Raw genomic sequence first — 15,337 nt, 5'->3', positions numbered from 1 at the left:
GCAGTGGCTCACACCTGTAACTCCACCACTTTGGGAAGATTGCTTGAGGCTGGGAGTTTGAGACCAGCCTGGGCAACATAGCGAGACTTTGACTCTACAAAAAAAATTAAAAAATTAGTCAGGCATGGTGGCTTTTGCCTGTAGTCCCAGCTACTTAGGAAGCTGAGGCAGGAGGATTGCTGGAGTCCAGGTAGTTGAGGCTTCAGTGAGCAATGATGGCACCACTGCACTCCAGCCTGGGAGACAGAGCAAGACTCTGCTCTAAAAACAAAAACCAAACCAAACCAAAACAAAAAACAAGCAAACAGGCTGGGTGTGGTGGCTCACGCCTGTAATCCCAGCCCTTTGGGAGACGGAGGTGGGTGGATCACGTGAGGTCAGGAGTTTGAGACCAGCCTGGCCAACGTGATGAAACCCCGTCTCTACTGAAAATACAAAAATTAGCTGGGCATGGTGGCGCATGCCTGTAATCCCAGCTACTTGGGAGGCTGAGGTATGAGAACTGCTTGAAGCCAACCTGGGTGACAGAGTGAGATTGCATCTCAAAAAAAAAAGAAAAGAAAGAAAAAAACCCACAAAACCAAACCATTTAAAAATGTAAAACCATTCTTAGCTCGAAACCCTACAGAAACAAGCAGCAGGCTACATTGGGTCCACAGCCCGCAGCATGCTTACCCCTGGCTTAGATATTCAGAACCACTGGTGTTGAATGAAGAATGTATTTTGCTTTAGAATTTTGTGATACAACTTTTTTCTAAGAATATATATCCTAATTTCTATGTTATATGCTGTATGTACATTGATCTTTTAAGATTTAAAAGGAAAATCTGTCGACTGAAATTGTCTTATATACAAGATGTGCAAGCAGTCACACCCTATCCCACCTCTCTGTGTTAGTCTATGAGTGCTAAAAAACACAGCAGACCCAGTATTTTGAAACCAAATTAGAGCAGCAATATTTGTGATAGTGTATTCAGTGGAATGCAGGTAAAGAATTTATTTTTCTGTTCTATGGAAATGAAAATTCAAAGATCATACAAAAACAGAGATGCTAATGTGTTTAATGTATTAATAGTCTTGGTTTAGCTGCTTCAAACCCAAGTCATATTTTGGTGGACCTGAATTGTAAGGAATAAATTAAGACAGCTTTTTGAAACAGACCACTTAGAAGTTTATTTCAGACTAACTTTTACTAATACTTTAGCATTAACTTCTAGACAGCTCCAGTTTTACTTCCAAATAATGTAGTGATATACGGATTTTTAAAAAATTATGTGTAACATTTTTTAGAACTCTGCTGTATAAAGCGTGGACACTTGCACTGGGAGATTTATTTTAGTGCTTATGGTTTATTTGCACATTGGCTTGGGTAGTAGGTTCTGTTGACATTCAGAAGCTGTCAGAATAGCCTTACCATTTTTCTTGGGGGAGGGGTGGGAGAAGGTGGTTAGTGTATAATTGTTCCCTCTTAAATTTAAATATGGGACAAGGAAAGGAGGTAATTGTTGTGCTTTTGAATTCCAGTGGGCATCTTTTGTCCCCGTGTTCATTTCGAGTCTATCCTCTTTCCCCTAAATAACATTCTCCTTTTTTTAAGCTGCAGAGTTCAGCAGCAAAGTCATGGGAGAATGGGGCTCTCTCAGGGCGTCACAGTGGGATGAGACCCAGCGGCTTATACCGGGGCTGCCTAATATTAGAAGCATCACTCAGAATGGGTACTGCTCAGGAAGAAGGGGAGACCTTCATGTTTCACTTAGTTTATATGATCTGAGCACACACTGGCTGATTGGAGTTGGAGGGACTTGGAGGGGACAGTCCAGAAGTGTAAGATGATTGTGTGAAACCAGCCAGAAGTGGTGTCTCGTTTTGCAAGGACCATGGGCCCGCCATGCCAGGAAGTAACATTTCCCACTCATCCGTGTGAATCCAGGAAGTCGGACGCAGTGGAAATGGATGAGATGATGGCGGCCATGGTGCTGACGTCCCTGTCCTGCAGCCCTGTTGTACAGAGTCCTCCTGGGACCGAGGCCAACTTCTCTGGTGAGCAAGCGGGGCCCAGCTGGGTTCTGGGCATGGTAGAGGCCCACGACAAACATCCTCTGTGCAGAGCAGCTAGTTGCCTATGTCACCGGCCTGGCAATAGAATGTCCAGGGACACCTCCCACTGGCACCTCTGACCGGCTGCATGCCATGGAGTTAGACGCTTCCGTTCTTTTTCCTCAGTTTCCTCACCTGGGGAGGAGTTTCCTGGTACATTGTGAAGATGGTTGAGCATGGGACTGAGCTGCAGTGGCCAGTGGAGTAAGTTCTTCAATGGGAGTGGCTGAGCCCAGCACTTTGGTGGGGTCTGAATGAGGCCAATAGAGGAATATTTAGTTCACAAAGTAGCAATATGCTAAATGGTCTTCTAGTGGCCTCAGAAAATTCATGCCCTCATTCCACGTGCCTAATTCAGCCTCATAAATTAGTGTGGGCCTATGGGACAAGGACCCGGAATAAATGAGCTAAATTCTAAAGTAAGTCTAATTGCTTAATAAAAACCAGTGATTCAACTTCAAGGCAAATTTATTAAAACAAAATTTCTGTAGTTGCAACCCCAAAATACTTTATCAATAATATGAGGGAAAAAAGGGTTGCTGAGTATTTGTCAGTAGTTTGGCAAGACTGGTAGTGAACCTGAAGTTTTTTGGGAAATTCATGGCAGGGCTGGCCTACCGTACTCCCAGGGAAGAACTTCTTCATTGGTGGACACCTAACTGAATTGCAAGCTACTTACAAACTTACAGGAAAATACGGAGTTAGCTCTGAGCACATAGCAGGAGGAAAGTAGCCTTCATAAGTATCCCTCATAAGGAATCTCCCTAAATAGAAATTAAACATAAAGGAGAGAGAAAATTTACTTTCTTGACTCAAAGTCAGCTGTCAATGACTAGGCTGCCAAAGGAAGTCATTGCATTATGAGGACACCTAGCTGTGAAGCTTAGTATTGCATGCCTGCTCTATTAGCACAGCCAAATAGGGAAGAGGAAAGGAGTTAATTTCTAAGTTCTCAGGAGAGTTTAGGAGATCTGGATGGTTGGGTTAACAGTGGAAAGATCTAGGAAAGTGTCGTAAAGAAAGAAAAGAAAATTATTGACTCCAGTTCCCATTATGAGGGTATGTGTAATACATGCATACACAAGTGCACATCAACGTAGAAGCATCTCACTGATGATATGCCATCATCCTGACAATTTTAAGTCCCTTTGTAAAAAAAAAAAAAATATTGTCTATTAAATTTTTTTTGATGACAGTATATTTTTTATCTTATAGCTGAAGTCAGTGGAAATATAAGGCTTCCTTGGCCTAATTATCTTGAAGTATTCTGCAAAGTGTGGTCTATACAACAACCAAAACCTTGACTAACAGAGTCGTAGATACTATTTGCACAAATGCCACATAGTCCCTTTGGTTTCTGTGTGGTTAGGATGGCATGTGTGTGTGCATGTCTGTGTATAGAAAACAGGATTATAAATATTTCTTAAAAGTTCACTCGTAAGCTCTGAGTGCCGTGCATTTGTAGAGCAGTACTCTATTTTCATGGTATAGAATGTGTATTTATTGCCTGTGTCCTAGAAAAACTTATGATCAAAGATGGAGTCACTTACAACTTACACATTAACTTATAACTTATAGATAACGTTTTGCTTTATGTTTTGCTTTCTTTGTGTGCCAGTCAAAATCTGCCATGCAGATTTCATGCATTTGAGCCATTGTGAATGGTTCCTATAGGGAAGGGCTACCGCATTTGTAGGGTGTGCCTGCTGCTTGACCTGCTCTTTGTCCCGGAGTCCTGAGCATCCTAGATGTTGCCATGTAGTATTCTGCTCACTGCCCTTCTCTCCCTGATCGTTTTCCTACCAGTGGATGTGCGTGGGTCTTTCACCTGTTGGCCTGTTTAATGATTCTTGTGTTCTGCCCTGAAGGTGTACCCTTTTTTAAGCACACATGTACATGTAGTAATCTCTTAGTTCCCAGGAAGGGACAGTGATAGCTAGCTGTGAGACATGACAGCAGTATCTGGGGAGGGAAGAGTTCTTCCTCCATCTCATTCTTTTTGGGTGGGCTGCTTCTAGGATGTGAGATGTAAGGAGAGCCTGGACAAGAAACATGGAAAGATGGGAGCCTGTGCCAGGTAGATCCCTGATTAGCGTTGAAGGAGTCTGGACTATGAGCAAGAGGAGAGAAAGGCAGCAGGATTTTATCCTGGCCACAAGGGATGTGCTAGTAGACCTTGGAATCCAGGGTTAGGGGGCTCTGTGGAACGCCCCTGTTGGGAGTTGGGGCTTTTGAGGACAGGTAGCTTTTTTCCCTCTCTCTTGGTATTTCCACATATCAGAATTTCAGATTTTTCTATATTATAAATTCACCTGGATTTTTGGCCAAGGAGTGAGAGTCTGGGTTGGGCCCATGCAGCCTGCAGATGTGCTGTTTAAAAACGGAAGATTCTCCATGTCTGCTGATGCCCGTCCTCCTGCTCAGAGGCATTCAGGAGCCCAGCAGCTGCTCAGGGCCATGTCAGGCACGAAAGCCCCCTGCCACCTTGTGATGACCAGAATTGCTCGCAGAGCTTGTCTTTCCTCCTCCAAACATGTTACTTCTTGATTAAAGCAGGTTCCACCTGGGCTGCAGCTAGCACTGGGAAATGTTGTGCACCCTCCCGAGAGTTGCAAAGGCTGAGTGGTTTGTTTCACCCACAGGTTTCTATGGACTGGCCTGGGTTTAGATGATTGAAGAGCATTTTTCAGGAAAGCTGGTCAAGAAGACCTTTAAGTTGGTGTCAGCTGTAGGAAAATGCTCTGGGTGGTACCCAACACTCTGGGTGTGCCTGTTCTCAACCAGGCCTGGAGGCTGCAGAGGCTTTGCCCTTCCCCCTCCCCATCCCCCCTTTATTTAATGTATAAAGTGAGAAACAGGCAGCACTTTGGGAGGCTGAGGCCAGAGGATCGCTTGAGGATAGGAGTTTGAGACCAGCCTGGGCAACATAGCAAGACCCCATCTCTAAAAAAAATTTTTGTTTAAAAAGAGAAATTTCAGTTAGGTTTCTCTTTGTATGAATCCTATACAAAGCGAACTTGCAGTGTGTATCTGTTGGTCAGTGATGACCAGGTGGCTATGGTAGGAAATGTCTGTGAGGGCAGAGCAGTTCTACCAAGAGAAATTGCTGCCATGAATGAACTCCTCTCCATGTTTACCGAAGTTCAGAAGGGAGAGTTTGCCCAGGGACACGCCCGTGAGCGTCCTCTCATCTTTTCTTCGTCTGGCCAGCTTCCCGTGCGGCCTGCGACCCATGGAAGGAGAGTGGTGACATCTCGGACAGCGGCAGCAGCACTACCAGTGGTCACTGGAGTGGGAGCAGTGGTGTCTCCACCCCCTCGCCCCCCCACCCCCAGGCCAGCCCCAAGTATTTGGGGGATGCTTTTGGTTCTCCCCAAACTGATCATGGCTTTGAGACCGATCCTGACCCTTTCCTGCTGGACGAACCAGCTCCACGAAAAAGAAAGGTACGTGATTGTGGTGTGAGTGGGAGCCCAGGCTGGAGTGGATGATGTCTGTGTGGGGACAGCCAGCCGTGGAGGGGAGGGGACCCTGCAGGCCCTAGATAGTCTTGGGTTCACTCCCGTTTCGGTTTTTTATTGCTGCTTCTGTTACCTGGTGATATTCCCAGGATTCTCCTTCTCCTATTTAAAGCCTCTTCTGTTTTAGCCTCCACCCCAATCCCTGCCTTCTTTCCTGTGTTTCTGCAGAGGTCTGTGTGGGAGAGGCCTCCAGTAGGGTCTTAGCCACAGCACCGAGCACCGCTGTTGGCCACCAGGACCATCTCTTAGGTTGGGGCTTTCTAGCCCCTGGTTGTAAGTTTCTCTGGTCCCAGAGAACCCCTTTCCTGGAGGTTTTTGTTGGGTCAGGCTGGGGACAGCAGCCAGTTTGAGTCCCCATTGGGTAAGGTTGAGCGAGGGATAAGGAGAAAGACATATCCACTCACCCTGTCTTCCTTTCCTGTAGAACTCTGTGAAGGTGATGTACAAGTGCCTGTGGCCAAACTGTGGCAAAGTTCTGCGCTCCATTGTGGGCATCAAACGACACGTCAAAGCCCTCCACCTGGGGTATGTGCGAGCCCAGGGCCTCCAGCCTAGGGTCGCGTGTGGGTGTCCCTCCACCCTGCCGAGTCCCTGTGACCCACAGCCCACAGTGCTTTCAGGAACGTGGCTTGATGGGAACACCCCCTGGTGTCTCTTCCTGGCCCCGTGAGAAAGACATCCTGGTGAACATTGTTGCTGTTGATGGGAAGGGAGCTCTGTCCATCTTGGGGATGTGTCTTCTTGCCTCATTGCAGGAAGCGAGATGTTTTAGTTCTGGGTAGAAACGGGGTCATTTGGTTTAGTTGCTGGTGAGACCCCGTTTCCAAGATGTTTAGTGGCCAAGCACTGCACCACCGACTCTTCCTTGGGAGTGGGTCTCCGCTGGCCCCACCCTGGTGCCTCCGCCGTGTTCTGTGCAGAGCGAGTTTGCAGGCTGCTAGTGGTAGGAGCTGACTCATGGCCCGGGGGGAGAAAGCGTGACTGCAGGCAGGTGGGGCCCAGAGAGGGCTCGTGGTCGTGCTCAGTGTGGGATGCCTCCTGCCAGAGGACAGGTTGGCACATGTTCCGGGAGAGGATGAGCCTTAGGTGCCAGGAAAAATAATTCCCGTTGATGTGCAACACATAATCCTGGTGACACCCGTCAGGAGCGAGGCACCTGGGTGTTCTCTTGGGCTACGTCCCTGGCTTGCTGGGTGGCCTCAAGCAATCACTTCCCTCCCCACCGCGGTCCCCGCTGGGTTTGAAGGGGGCAGGGCACCCCTGATTATACCGCATCCCCCTCCCACACAGGGACACAGTGGACTCTGATCAGTTCAAGCGGGAGGAGGATTTCTACTACACAGAGGTGCAGCTGAAGGAGGAATCTGCTGCTGCTGCTGCCGCAGGCACCCCAGTCCCTGGGACTCCCACCGCCGAGCCAGCTCCCACCCCCAGCATGACAGGCCTGCCTCTGTCTGCTCTTCCACCACCTCTGCACAAAGCCCAGTCCTCCGGCCCAGAACATCCTGGCCTGGAGTCCTCCCTGCCCTCAGGGGCTCTCAGCAAGTCAGCTCCTGGGTCCTTCTGGCACATTCAGGCAGATCATGCATACCAGGTATGGGGCGGGGCTCGCTGGAGGCTCAGGCTCATAGCTGACTCATCACGGGCCAGCTTGATTACAGGCTACCGACCACCCTGGTGGAAGGCTGAGCCCTTTGGCCAAATTGCTAATCTCTTCTACAAGGAAACAAAAGGAAACCGAATTCACTGCTCAATAAATGTGGGAATTCCTGGAGTTATCTACATTGGCAGCTGTCATGAGTGGTTACTAGAAATCTAGCTAAATCCCTAAGTAACTGGGCGATGGATTTGGGCGGGGGAATTGTCACACCTCTGCTTATAAGAGAGGTTGGAGTCGTGTAGTTGGGCTTCCCACGTGACGTCTAGGTCCTAGAATTGTGTTCCGTGGACAGACAGTCCAGCACGCATGTTTTGAATACTTACTACGGGCCAAGAATTGGACTAAGTAAGACTTTCAGGTAGAAGGAGGTTTAGTCCCTGCCCTTGTGGAGGGCGTGGTTGAGACTGAGAGAGAAATGAATATGTAACTATGGTTAATTATAATAACCAGTCAAAGTACTAATTACTAGAGGCATGAGAAGGTGTTGTAGGTACCAGAGGGACCAACCTATTTTGCCCGTGTGGATGAGAAACTTATCACAGAGGGTGACATTTAGGATGGTCTTCGCTGCATGTAGTAGGTACTCAAGAAACATGCAGCTTGCTGTGTGCTGATATTTCTTAAAATTCTTTTGTGCCTATTTTATCAGTCTGTGGGCCAATTTGCAAATTAGTTATTAAAAGGTATTGCTTTCAGTGAGAAAGCTTTATGAAATGAGCCAGCCCTCCTCCTTGTTAGAATGAGTGGCCGCTTAGCGATTTCATGTTTGGCCCACTTGGAGCTGTGGCTGACCTATGGGGCCCAGACATGTAGCTGGTGTTTTCACAAATAGCCCTGAACCTGGATACCCATGAGCATACTGCTACTCTCAAGCAGTTGCTGGAAGATCCCATATCTTATCCCAGCCATGCCCCCTAGACGCAGAAGGCTTGGGGCCTCTTTTGGCACCTGCCATGGCATATTCTTGGTAGGTGATCCAGTTGAGAAGTTAAATCTTCTGCAGTGATTAAGTCATGAGGCTAGCACGTAGACCAGCGCTGAGGGAAGGGTTCCAGGATGAGATTGGAGCCTTGCAATAAGGAGACTACTACAAGGCATTGGATGATACTCCAGTGTTGTCCTCGAGAAAGCCGAGTGTGTCCCAGCTCTTTCTGGTCATTGCACTTACGCAGAGATGCACCTTCTGCTGCTGTCACGAGGCTGTGGGGATTGTGGGCAGACTCTGAACACTTCCTGAGCTAGAATCCAGGCTGACACCCTCGTCTTCCGCAGGCTCTGCCGTCCTTCCAGATCCCAGTCTCACCACACATCTACACCAGTGTCAGCTGGGCTGCTGCCCCCTCCGCCGCCTGCTCCCTCTCTCCGGTGAGTGTGCGGGCAGCACGGCTGGGGCCTGGTATGGCCGAGGGCTCTCCCACACATCCCAGGGCTGGAGGCCATCCCTTGGGCACGGGGCACGTGGCCACAGGTCGGTGTGGCCATCTTGCCTTCAGCCCCCAAACGTGTTGAAGATCTCCTTGTGCTGCCCCCTCCCCTGGCACTCCCCATCTGGCCATAGCCCCTCTCGGAGGTGGAAGGAGGCGCTTGTAGAGGATGTCCAGAGCAAGCAGGTTTCTTGCCAAGAAAATCACCAGGCGAGGCTGGGGTCAGTTGCCCCATCAGCTCCTAGTGCCCCTGGGTGTTTTTAGGATTTTAATGCTGAGGAGAGGAAGGGGGAGAATGTGGAGGCTGTGTTGGCTGGGTCAGAAATCTCAAGGCCACTGGGGACAAGGGCCATAGGTGGACCCCAAACTCAAGCGGGAAGTCATTTTGAACTCTACCTAGCAGGCGCTGGTCTTGAGTTATCTCCTGCAGGGCGGTGTCACACTGTAAATCAGATTGCCAGTGATGCCACTGAGGCAGCGTGAGGCTTCCAGGCATAGCGGCTCCGTCCAAGTCCCCTGCAGGGAGAGCCTCAGAGGGGGCCAGGTCCAGTGGCTCCCCTGTCCTTGTCCTTGGCTGGGTCCCGAGTGTGGCATGAAGGCCTGCTCCTTCCTCACTCTCCTGCCGAGAGCTCCCCTCGGCTGGAGTGTTCTCCCTGAGAAGGTGCGAGGCCTCCTGCACCAGGAGCTGGGGACGGGTGGCTGCCTGTCTTTTAGGATAGCTCCCTCACCTTTCCCGAATGTCCTTGTGCTCACGGCCCCTCTCCCCACGCCCAGGTCCGGAGCCGGTCGCTAAGCTTCAGCGAGCCCCAGCAGCCAGCACCTGCGATGAAATCTCATCTGATCGTCACTTCTCCACCCCGGGCCCAGAGTGGTGCCAGGTGAGATGTCCGCTGTCGTCCCCTGCCTTCTGGTTTCTGTGCCCTGTCTCCAGTGGCGTGGACTCCGACCCCACCCAGATGAAGTCACCAGGGTTAGTCCCCAGAGAGGAGCCCAGATGGCGGATGCACCAGATGGGATGACTGGTCCTCAGAGCCTCTGGCCCCTGGTCCTGGTGGCTTTTGCCGGGAGCTGCCCCTTTGGCCTCTGCTTGTTCTCCCAGCCCCACTTGGCCACTCTCCTGGGCCCACCACCTGTGTGGGGCTCGATTTGCATTCCTCTCTTTCTGCAGGAAAGCCCGAGGGGAGGCTAAGAAGTGCCGCAAGGTGTATGGCATCGAGCACCGGGACCAGTGGTGCACGGCCTGCCGGTGGAAGAAGGCCTGCCAGCGCTTTCTGGACTGAGCCGTGCTGCAGGTTCTACTCTGTTCCTGGCCCTGCCGGCAGCCGCTGACAAGAGGCCAGTGTGTCACCAGCCCTCAGCAGAAACCGAAAGAGAAAGAACGGAAACACGGAGTTTGGGCTCTGTTGGCTAAGGTGTAACACTTAAAGCAATTTTCTCCCATTGTGCGAACATTTTATTTTTTAAAAAAAAGAAACAAAAATATTTTTTCCCCCTAAAATAGGAGAGAGCCAAAACTGACCAAGGGTATTCAGCAGTGAACCAGTGACCAAAGAATTAATTACCCTCTGTTTCCCACATCCCCCCTCTCTAGGGGATTAGCTTGTGCGTGTCAAAAGAAGGAACAGCTCGTTCTGCTTCCTGCTGAGTCGGTGAATTCTTTGCTTTCTCAACTCTTCCAGAAAGGACTGTGAGCAAGATGAATTTACTTTTCTTAAAAAAAAAAAAAAAAAAAAAAAGAGTTTCTGGCTGATGGGTGACTCAGAATGCAGGACTGCCTGGCTGCGGGGCAGAGGGGTTTGCCCTTCTCGGAGGGTACCTCCTGTTCCCTGTCTGAGCATCCTGCATGGAAGTCAAAGGAAATCCCTTTCTTGGTGACGACTTAAATCTGGGTTCCCTCAGATATTGGGTTGCACCCCAACAAATATTAAATGGCTTCTTCTTAAAGCCCAGAGAAAGAGGTTTTTTAAAAGACTGTCGCCAAATAGCTGAGCCAAAAGGCTGATCAGAATTCACTTTTTGGAATGTGGCAGTTAAACACTACCTTGATCATTCTCTCCTGTTTCCTCGAGGAATTCCTGGAGGGTTTGAGCGTCTGGAAACTCTCTGCTCTGACCCGAGGAAGCACCCTCCTGACGCCGCCTTCCTCCGGTTATGGAAAGGATGCCTCAGAAATGCTTTGTTTTCTTTTACGATGTATTCAGAAGCCTTTACTGATTAAAGTTTTCTTTTATTTGGGTGGCCGGGAGAGACCCAGGGAGTTTCTGGAGGTTCCTTTCTGTCTCCTGGCCCCACCAGGGATTTCCCCATTTCTGTTTGCTGCCTGAAAGCAGGATGAGGAAGGCCAAGGAGAGTCCTTGCACCCGTGAGCGTCAGGATGAGGAAATGACAGGAGGAAGACGTGGGTTTGGGTTAGTGGCTGCTGGCGTTTTGGCCTTTGGTGTTTCTGGAGCCTCCAGGGATCTAGGGGAGCCTGGGCTGCGTGCATGTCGATAAGCAGAGCTGTTCTTGTGGAGAAGGAGGGAGGTCTAGGGAGTTTAGCACCATGCCAACCAGCCCTGCGCGAAGACAGAGTGAGCCACGCCCGGATGGCAGGGCATGTTTCTGTTTTGGTGTCTCGCTTTCCTCCCAGCATGACTTATTTGGGGATTCCTCAGGGCCTACTGGAATGTGACTGCCCGCTGCCCAGCTGCCTCGGGTACAAGTCCTGGCCCTATGTCCCAGCTGTCAGGGGCTCAGGGAATCCTACCCAGCCACCTGTCCTGGGATGGAGTGTCAGCATCCACCCCTTGGTTGTCATCAGTGCCGCCCTCCCAGTCCTGGGTGAAGATATTTGGGCCACCAGGGCTCCCTTGGCCCCTTCACGTAGGAAATAGACACGTGCTTTTTAATGCAGGACACTTTGAGTGTTACAAAATCTGTAGACCTGGCAGTAGGGTCATGATGTTGGGAAGGATGTAGTGCCCTAGGTTGGTGACAGAAGGGACAGACACTTGTGCACAGGTGTCTTTGGTGATGGGGTATATTTTTATAACTTAGTAAAAAAAAAAAAATGTATGTGGAATTCTGTCTCTTGGTAAAGCTCAAAGCCAGGCTAGCCTGAGGTGGCGCAGGGCCCTCCTTCCTGTCCCTTCGACCTCCTTGAGAATTAAGAGCCGGCAGCTGCTGATGGTGTTTCCCAACCCCCCTCACTTCCCAAGACAACCCCCAGCTTCAGGTCCTCGTGGGGAGGGGAGGGCACGTTCTTGACACGTGGGAACTTCGCTCAGGAGGGCCTCCCCTTCCCCTCTCCCTCAGAGTTTTCACTGCCGTCTCGTCTTTAGAAAGCTGTTTGAATTCCCCTTGCCCCCAGTTTGGACCATGTAGATATAACTGGATATACGGATTTTTCTCTTTGTGCAGGCTTCTTATGCCATTGGTATACAGGGCAGGAAAGGGAGGAATAAAGGGAGAGAGCAGTGTGGAAACCACGGTGGTTTTGCTTTGTTCTTATTAGGTTTTGGTGCCACCTTCCCTGCCTGCGCTTGTGCCCCCTCTCCTCCTTGGCACTGGTGGCCTCCTTGCCTCCCTCCTTCCACCTGTGCTGCCATCCCATGCCTGTCGTGTTGGTTCTTCACACGTGCTCTGTTCTCGGGGTTGTTCCATTCATGCCTTCTTGGAGGGTGAGGATGGCTTGGGAACCGACCCAGTGATCATGCCTACTTTCTTCTTTGTATCTCCCTCCTTCCCAGCCCACCCGGGCAGCAGACTCTGATGGAAGGAAGGTGCCGTAGGTGGGCTTTTAGAAACTAACGGGACTGGTTTTCAAAGCAATTATCTTGGGAAACTGTTTATTCCAGCAATGTGACTTTTTTCAGAATATTTCTTGGAATCATCTTCAGAGTCTGGGGCTGTGTGTTGAGCAGCCTTAAGGATGCTAGACACTCATTTAGTGCCCAGGGAGTCCAGCGAATGACGTCTGTGGCCAAGCGAGGTCTCAGGTGCAAAGCAAAAGGACCATTTAAAGTAAAATAGCTTGGATTCAATCATGTGACTTTTAAATTGGCTCAGAAAGCAATTTTGTGATTTCAGAGAGTGTTTTGAGCCATGGCCACGTTGTCATTGTGAGTCTATAGCTTGACTCCTTGGAGAACAATATTCATTTGGTTGTGGAGACTCTGATTTGCTGGGAGAAATCTGTCCTGTTACTTTCTGGTCATCCCAGGTTCTGACTTTTACCAGGGGCAAAAAAAAAAAAAAAAACAAAAAACAAGAGGGAGATAAATCCCATCTGTGAGTTTGTCTTATTGGCGCCTTTTTCCTCAGCTGTCTTCCAAGTATTATTTTTACTGTTAAAAAATTTTTTAAAAATGTGAAATGTAATGTTTTTACAGCAACAATATGAAATATATTTTATAAGGAATAAAATGGTACCTTGTCTGATTTAATGTGTGCCTGTCCTTTGCCCCTTCCCTTGCAACAAATAAGATTATCACTGTCCTTGTCCTTGGTGTTACACAAATGGTAGCATATCACACTGTAGCAAAGTATGACGTTGATTCACTTATACTAACAGTAGGTAACACTTCCCAATGATAGGCCAAGTGTATACATGGGTTCCCTATTATAAATAACCCTATGAGAGAGTGCTGTTATTGTTCCCATTTTGCAGATGAGAAGAGTGAGGCACAGAGGTTCAAGAACTTGCTCAAGGTTATAAACTGGGAAATAACAGCACTCCAGGCAGCATTTTCTGCTGCTTTTCTTGACAAAGGGGAGCATATTCTTGACTGCATTCCTGAGTTTTTTGAGGATCAAGCAAGTGACATGGGAGAAAATAAAGTCACACGCTACCTATCAAATGGCTTCTGAACATGGTCTGCTCCATACAGACATCAGTTCCAGGTGCTGCGATGGCCCAAGTGGCTGGTAGAGCTGGCCTAGGTGGGAAGGTTATTGGAAGCAGAAGGCATCATTCCACCCAGGGGCTGGTTTGTGCAATTTCAGTTGCTGAATTTTAAGAACCACTTAGTGAAGCAATGATAGATTCCAAGACCAAGTCAAATAAACCAGGCTTGCTTGAGGAAGTTGTGGAAATGTGTTTAAACGTTTAAGGTATATTTAAAATAAGAGTTCGAGGTAGTGGTGGGGCAGGTGGAAGGCCCGACAGGATCCTTTCCGCACTGAGTCATCTGGTGGGGAGAAGCAGGAGCTATGGGAAGAGGCTCTGGGGAATAGGGAAGGCAAAGAGGCAGTGAGGAGCTTTGGGGATTGTGAAGTGTCTCTTGGGGTGGGTTGCAGGGACCCTTCACATTGCTGGCCAGTGGGGGTGTCATGCTCAGGCACTTCATTATGGCCTGAGTCAGCCACGCCCAGCAGCCCACAAAGCAGTTTCTTTTTCCCTCCTTTTTGCCTTTTTTTAATATCTTGGGGGTGCAGTCAGGGACTTCCTTCTCCCCTTCTCTGTGTCCTTGTTCCAGCTCATCCGTCTAAGAACACCTCAAATAGAATTACCTGTTTTACTGCGTTTGCCAAGTCCCCCTCCAAGTTAGCTACCTGCCTTCTCCATCTGTAGCTCGTCCCCTACCCCTACCTTCGCAGCTGCATCAGTGGGTCGACCCCCCAACTTTCCAGCTTCTGGCTGGATTTGGCTGACAGACATCAGGCTGGAGTTTGAACGTGGGGGTATTGAATCCTGGCTCCCACAGTGTGTGAGTAAATGGCTGTATTTCTCTTCTGAAAGCTATGGAGAGCTAGAGTCCTTGTGGGTCCAGGAACTCCCTTACCCCTACCAGGGCTCTCCGGCTCCCAACAGAGCGCCTTTCCATCCCTTGCTGATCTTCTGTAACCCTGCCCATTCGTGTAGACGGTTAACTCTCCCCGACAGACTCCATTTGGTTTGGCTTGTGTTTCTCGGCTGGACTCTGGCAGTGACACACCCTAACGTGTGAAGCTGGAGATAAAAGTGGCATCAGCAGGTTTCTCTCCGCCCTGCTCCTTGCTGTGTGTCCCAGTCCATTGGACCCAAACCAGCAGGATCTGCACCACCTGGAGCTTGGTAAAAAGGCAGATTTCTACCATCTGAAACTGGGGGTGGGGCCAGCAGCCTGCCTCTTTGCGGTGCTGATGCACGCAGGGGTTTGGAGAGCCCCTGCCCTCTCTCCACCCTGTCTGTTCACACAGCCATGTGCATTCATTCCCCCACCTGCTGCACTCGGATCTGGGCACTGTGCCGTCGGGGTGCACCTTGCCCATTCTCTCTTTTTTTTTTGAGACTGAGTCTTGCTCTGTCTCCCAGGCTGGAGTGCAGTGGCACAATCTTGGCTCACTGCAACCTCTGCCTCCCGAGTTCAAGTGATTCTCCTGTCTCAGCCTCCTGTGTAGCTGGGATTACAGGCACGTGCCACCACGCCTGGCTAATTTTTTATATCTTTAGTAGAGACGGTTTCACCATGTTGGCCAGGCTGGTCTTGAACCCCTGACCTCATGATCCACCTGCCTCAGCCTCCCAAAGTGCTGGGATTATAGGCGTGAGCCACTGAGCCCAGCCTGCCCATCCTCCTTTCTACACAGCAGTGCCATGCGCTTTTTACCTCTGCCTCCTGGGAGCCGCAGCGCTGGTTGTGTGTGTGCAGAGTCTGCTTCTGTCACTTCACTTA

The 15,337-nt window shown here is 49.7% G+C and overlaps 1 protein-coding gene across 10 annotated transcripts in view; it reads left to right on the top strand.

The window, feature by feature from the left end:
- The window catches only part of ZNF395 (zinc finger protein 395), a 41,121-nt gene extending 28,000 nt beyond the window's left edge, over positions 1-13,121 (top strand). For all 10 annotated transcript variants that reach the window (XM_063709163.1, XM_055348301.2, XM_055348302.2 and 7 more), the window contains 7 exons: positions 1,931-2,040; positions 5,308-5,543; positions 6,043-6,143; positions 6,909-7,212; positions 8,551-8,643; positions 9,477-9,580; positions 9,871-13,121. In XM_063709163.1, coding sequence (XP_063565233.1) covers positions 1,931-2,040; positions 5,308-5,543; positions 6,043-6,143; positions 6,909-7,212; positions 8,551-8,643; positions 9,477-9,580; positions 9,871-9,982 — 1,060 coding nt within the window. In that variant the 3' untranslated portion in view covers positions 9,983-13,121. The remainder of the gene's footprint in view (positions 1-1,930; positions 2,041-5,307; positions 5,544-6,042; positions 6,144-6,908; positions 7,213-8,550; positions 8,644-9,476; positions 9,581-9,870) is intronic.
- Positions 13,122-15,337: the final 2,216 nt, after the last annotated feature.

The sequence above is a fragment of the Gorilla gorilla genome, chromosome 7, assembly GCF_029281585.2.
Source record: "Gorilla gorilla gorilla isolate KB3781 chromosome 7, NHGRI_mGorGor1-v2.1_pri, whole genome shotgun sequence".
Classification (NCBI taxonomy): Eukaryota; Metazoa; Chordata; class Mammalia; order Primates; family Hominidae; genus Gorilla; species Gorilla gorilla.
Note: the sequence above shows the minus strand (reverse complement) of the source record. Positions and strands in the feature narration are given on the sequence as shown.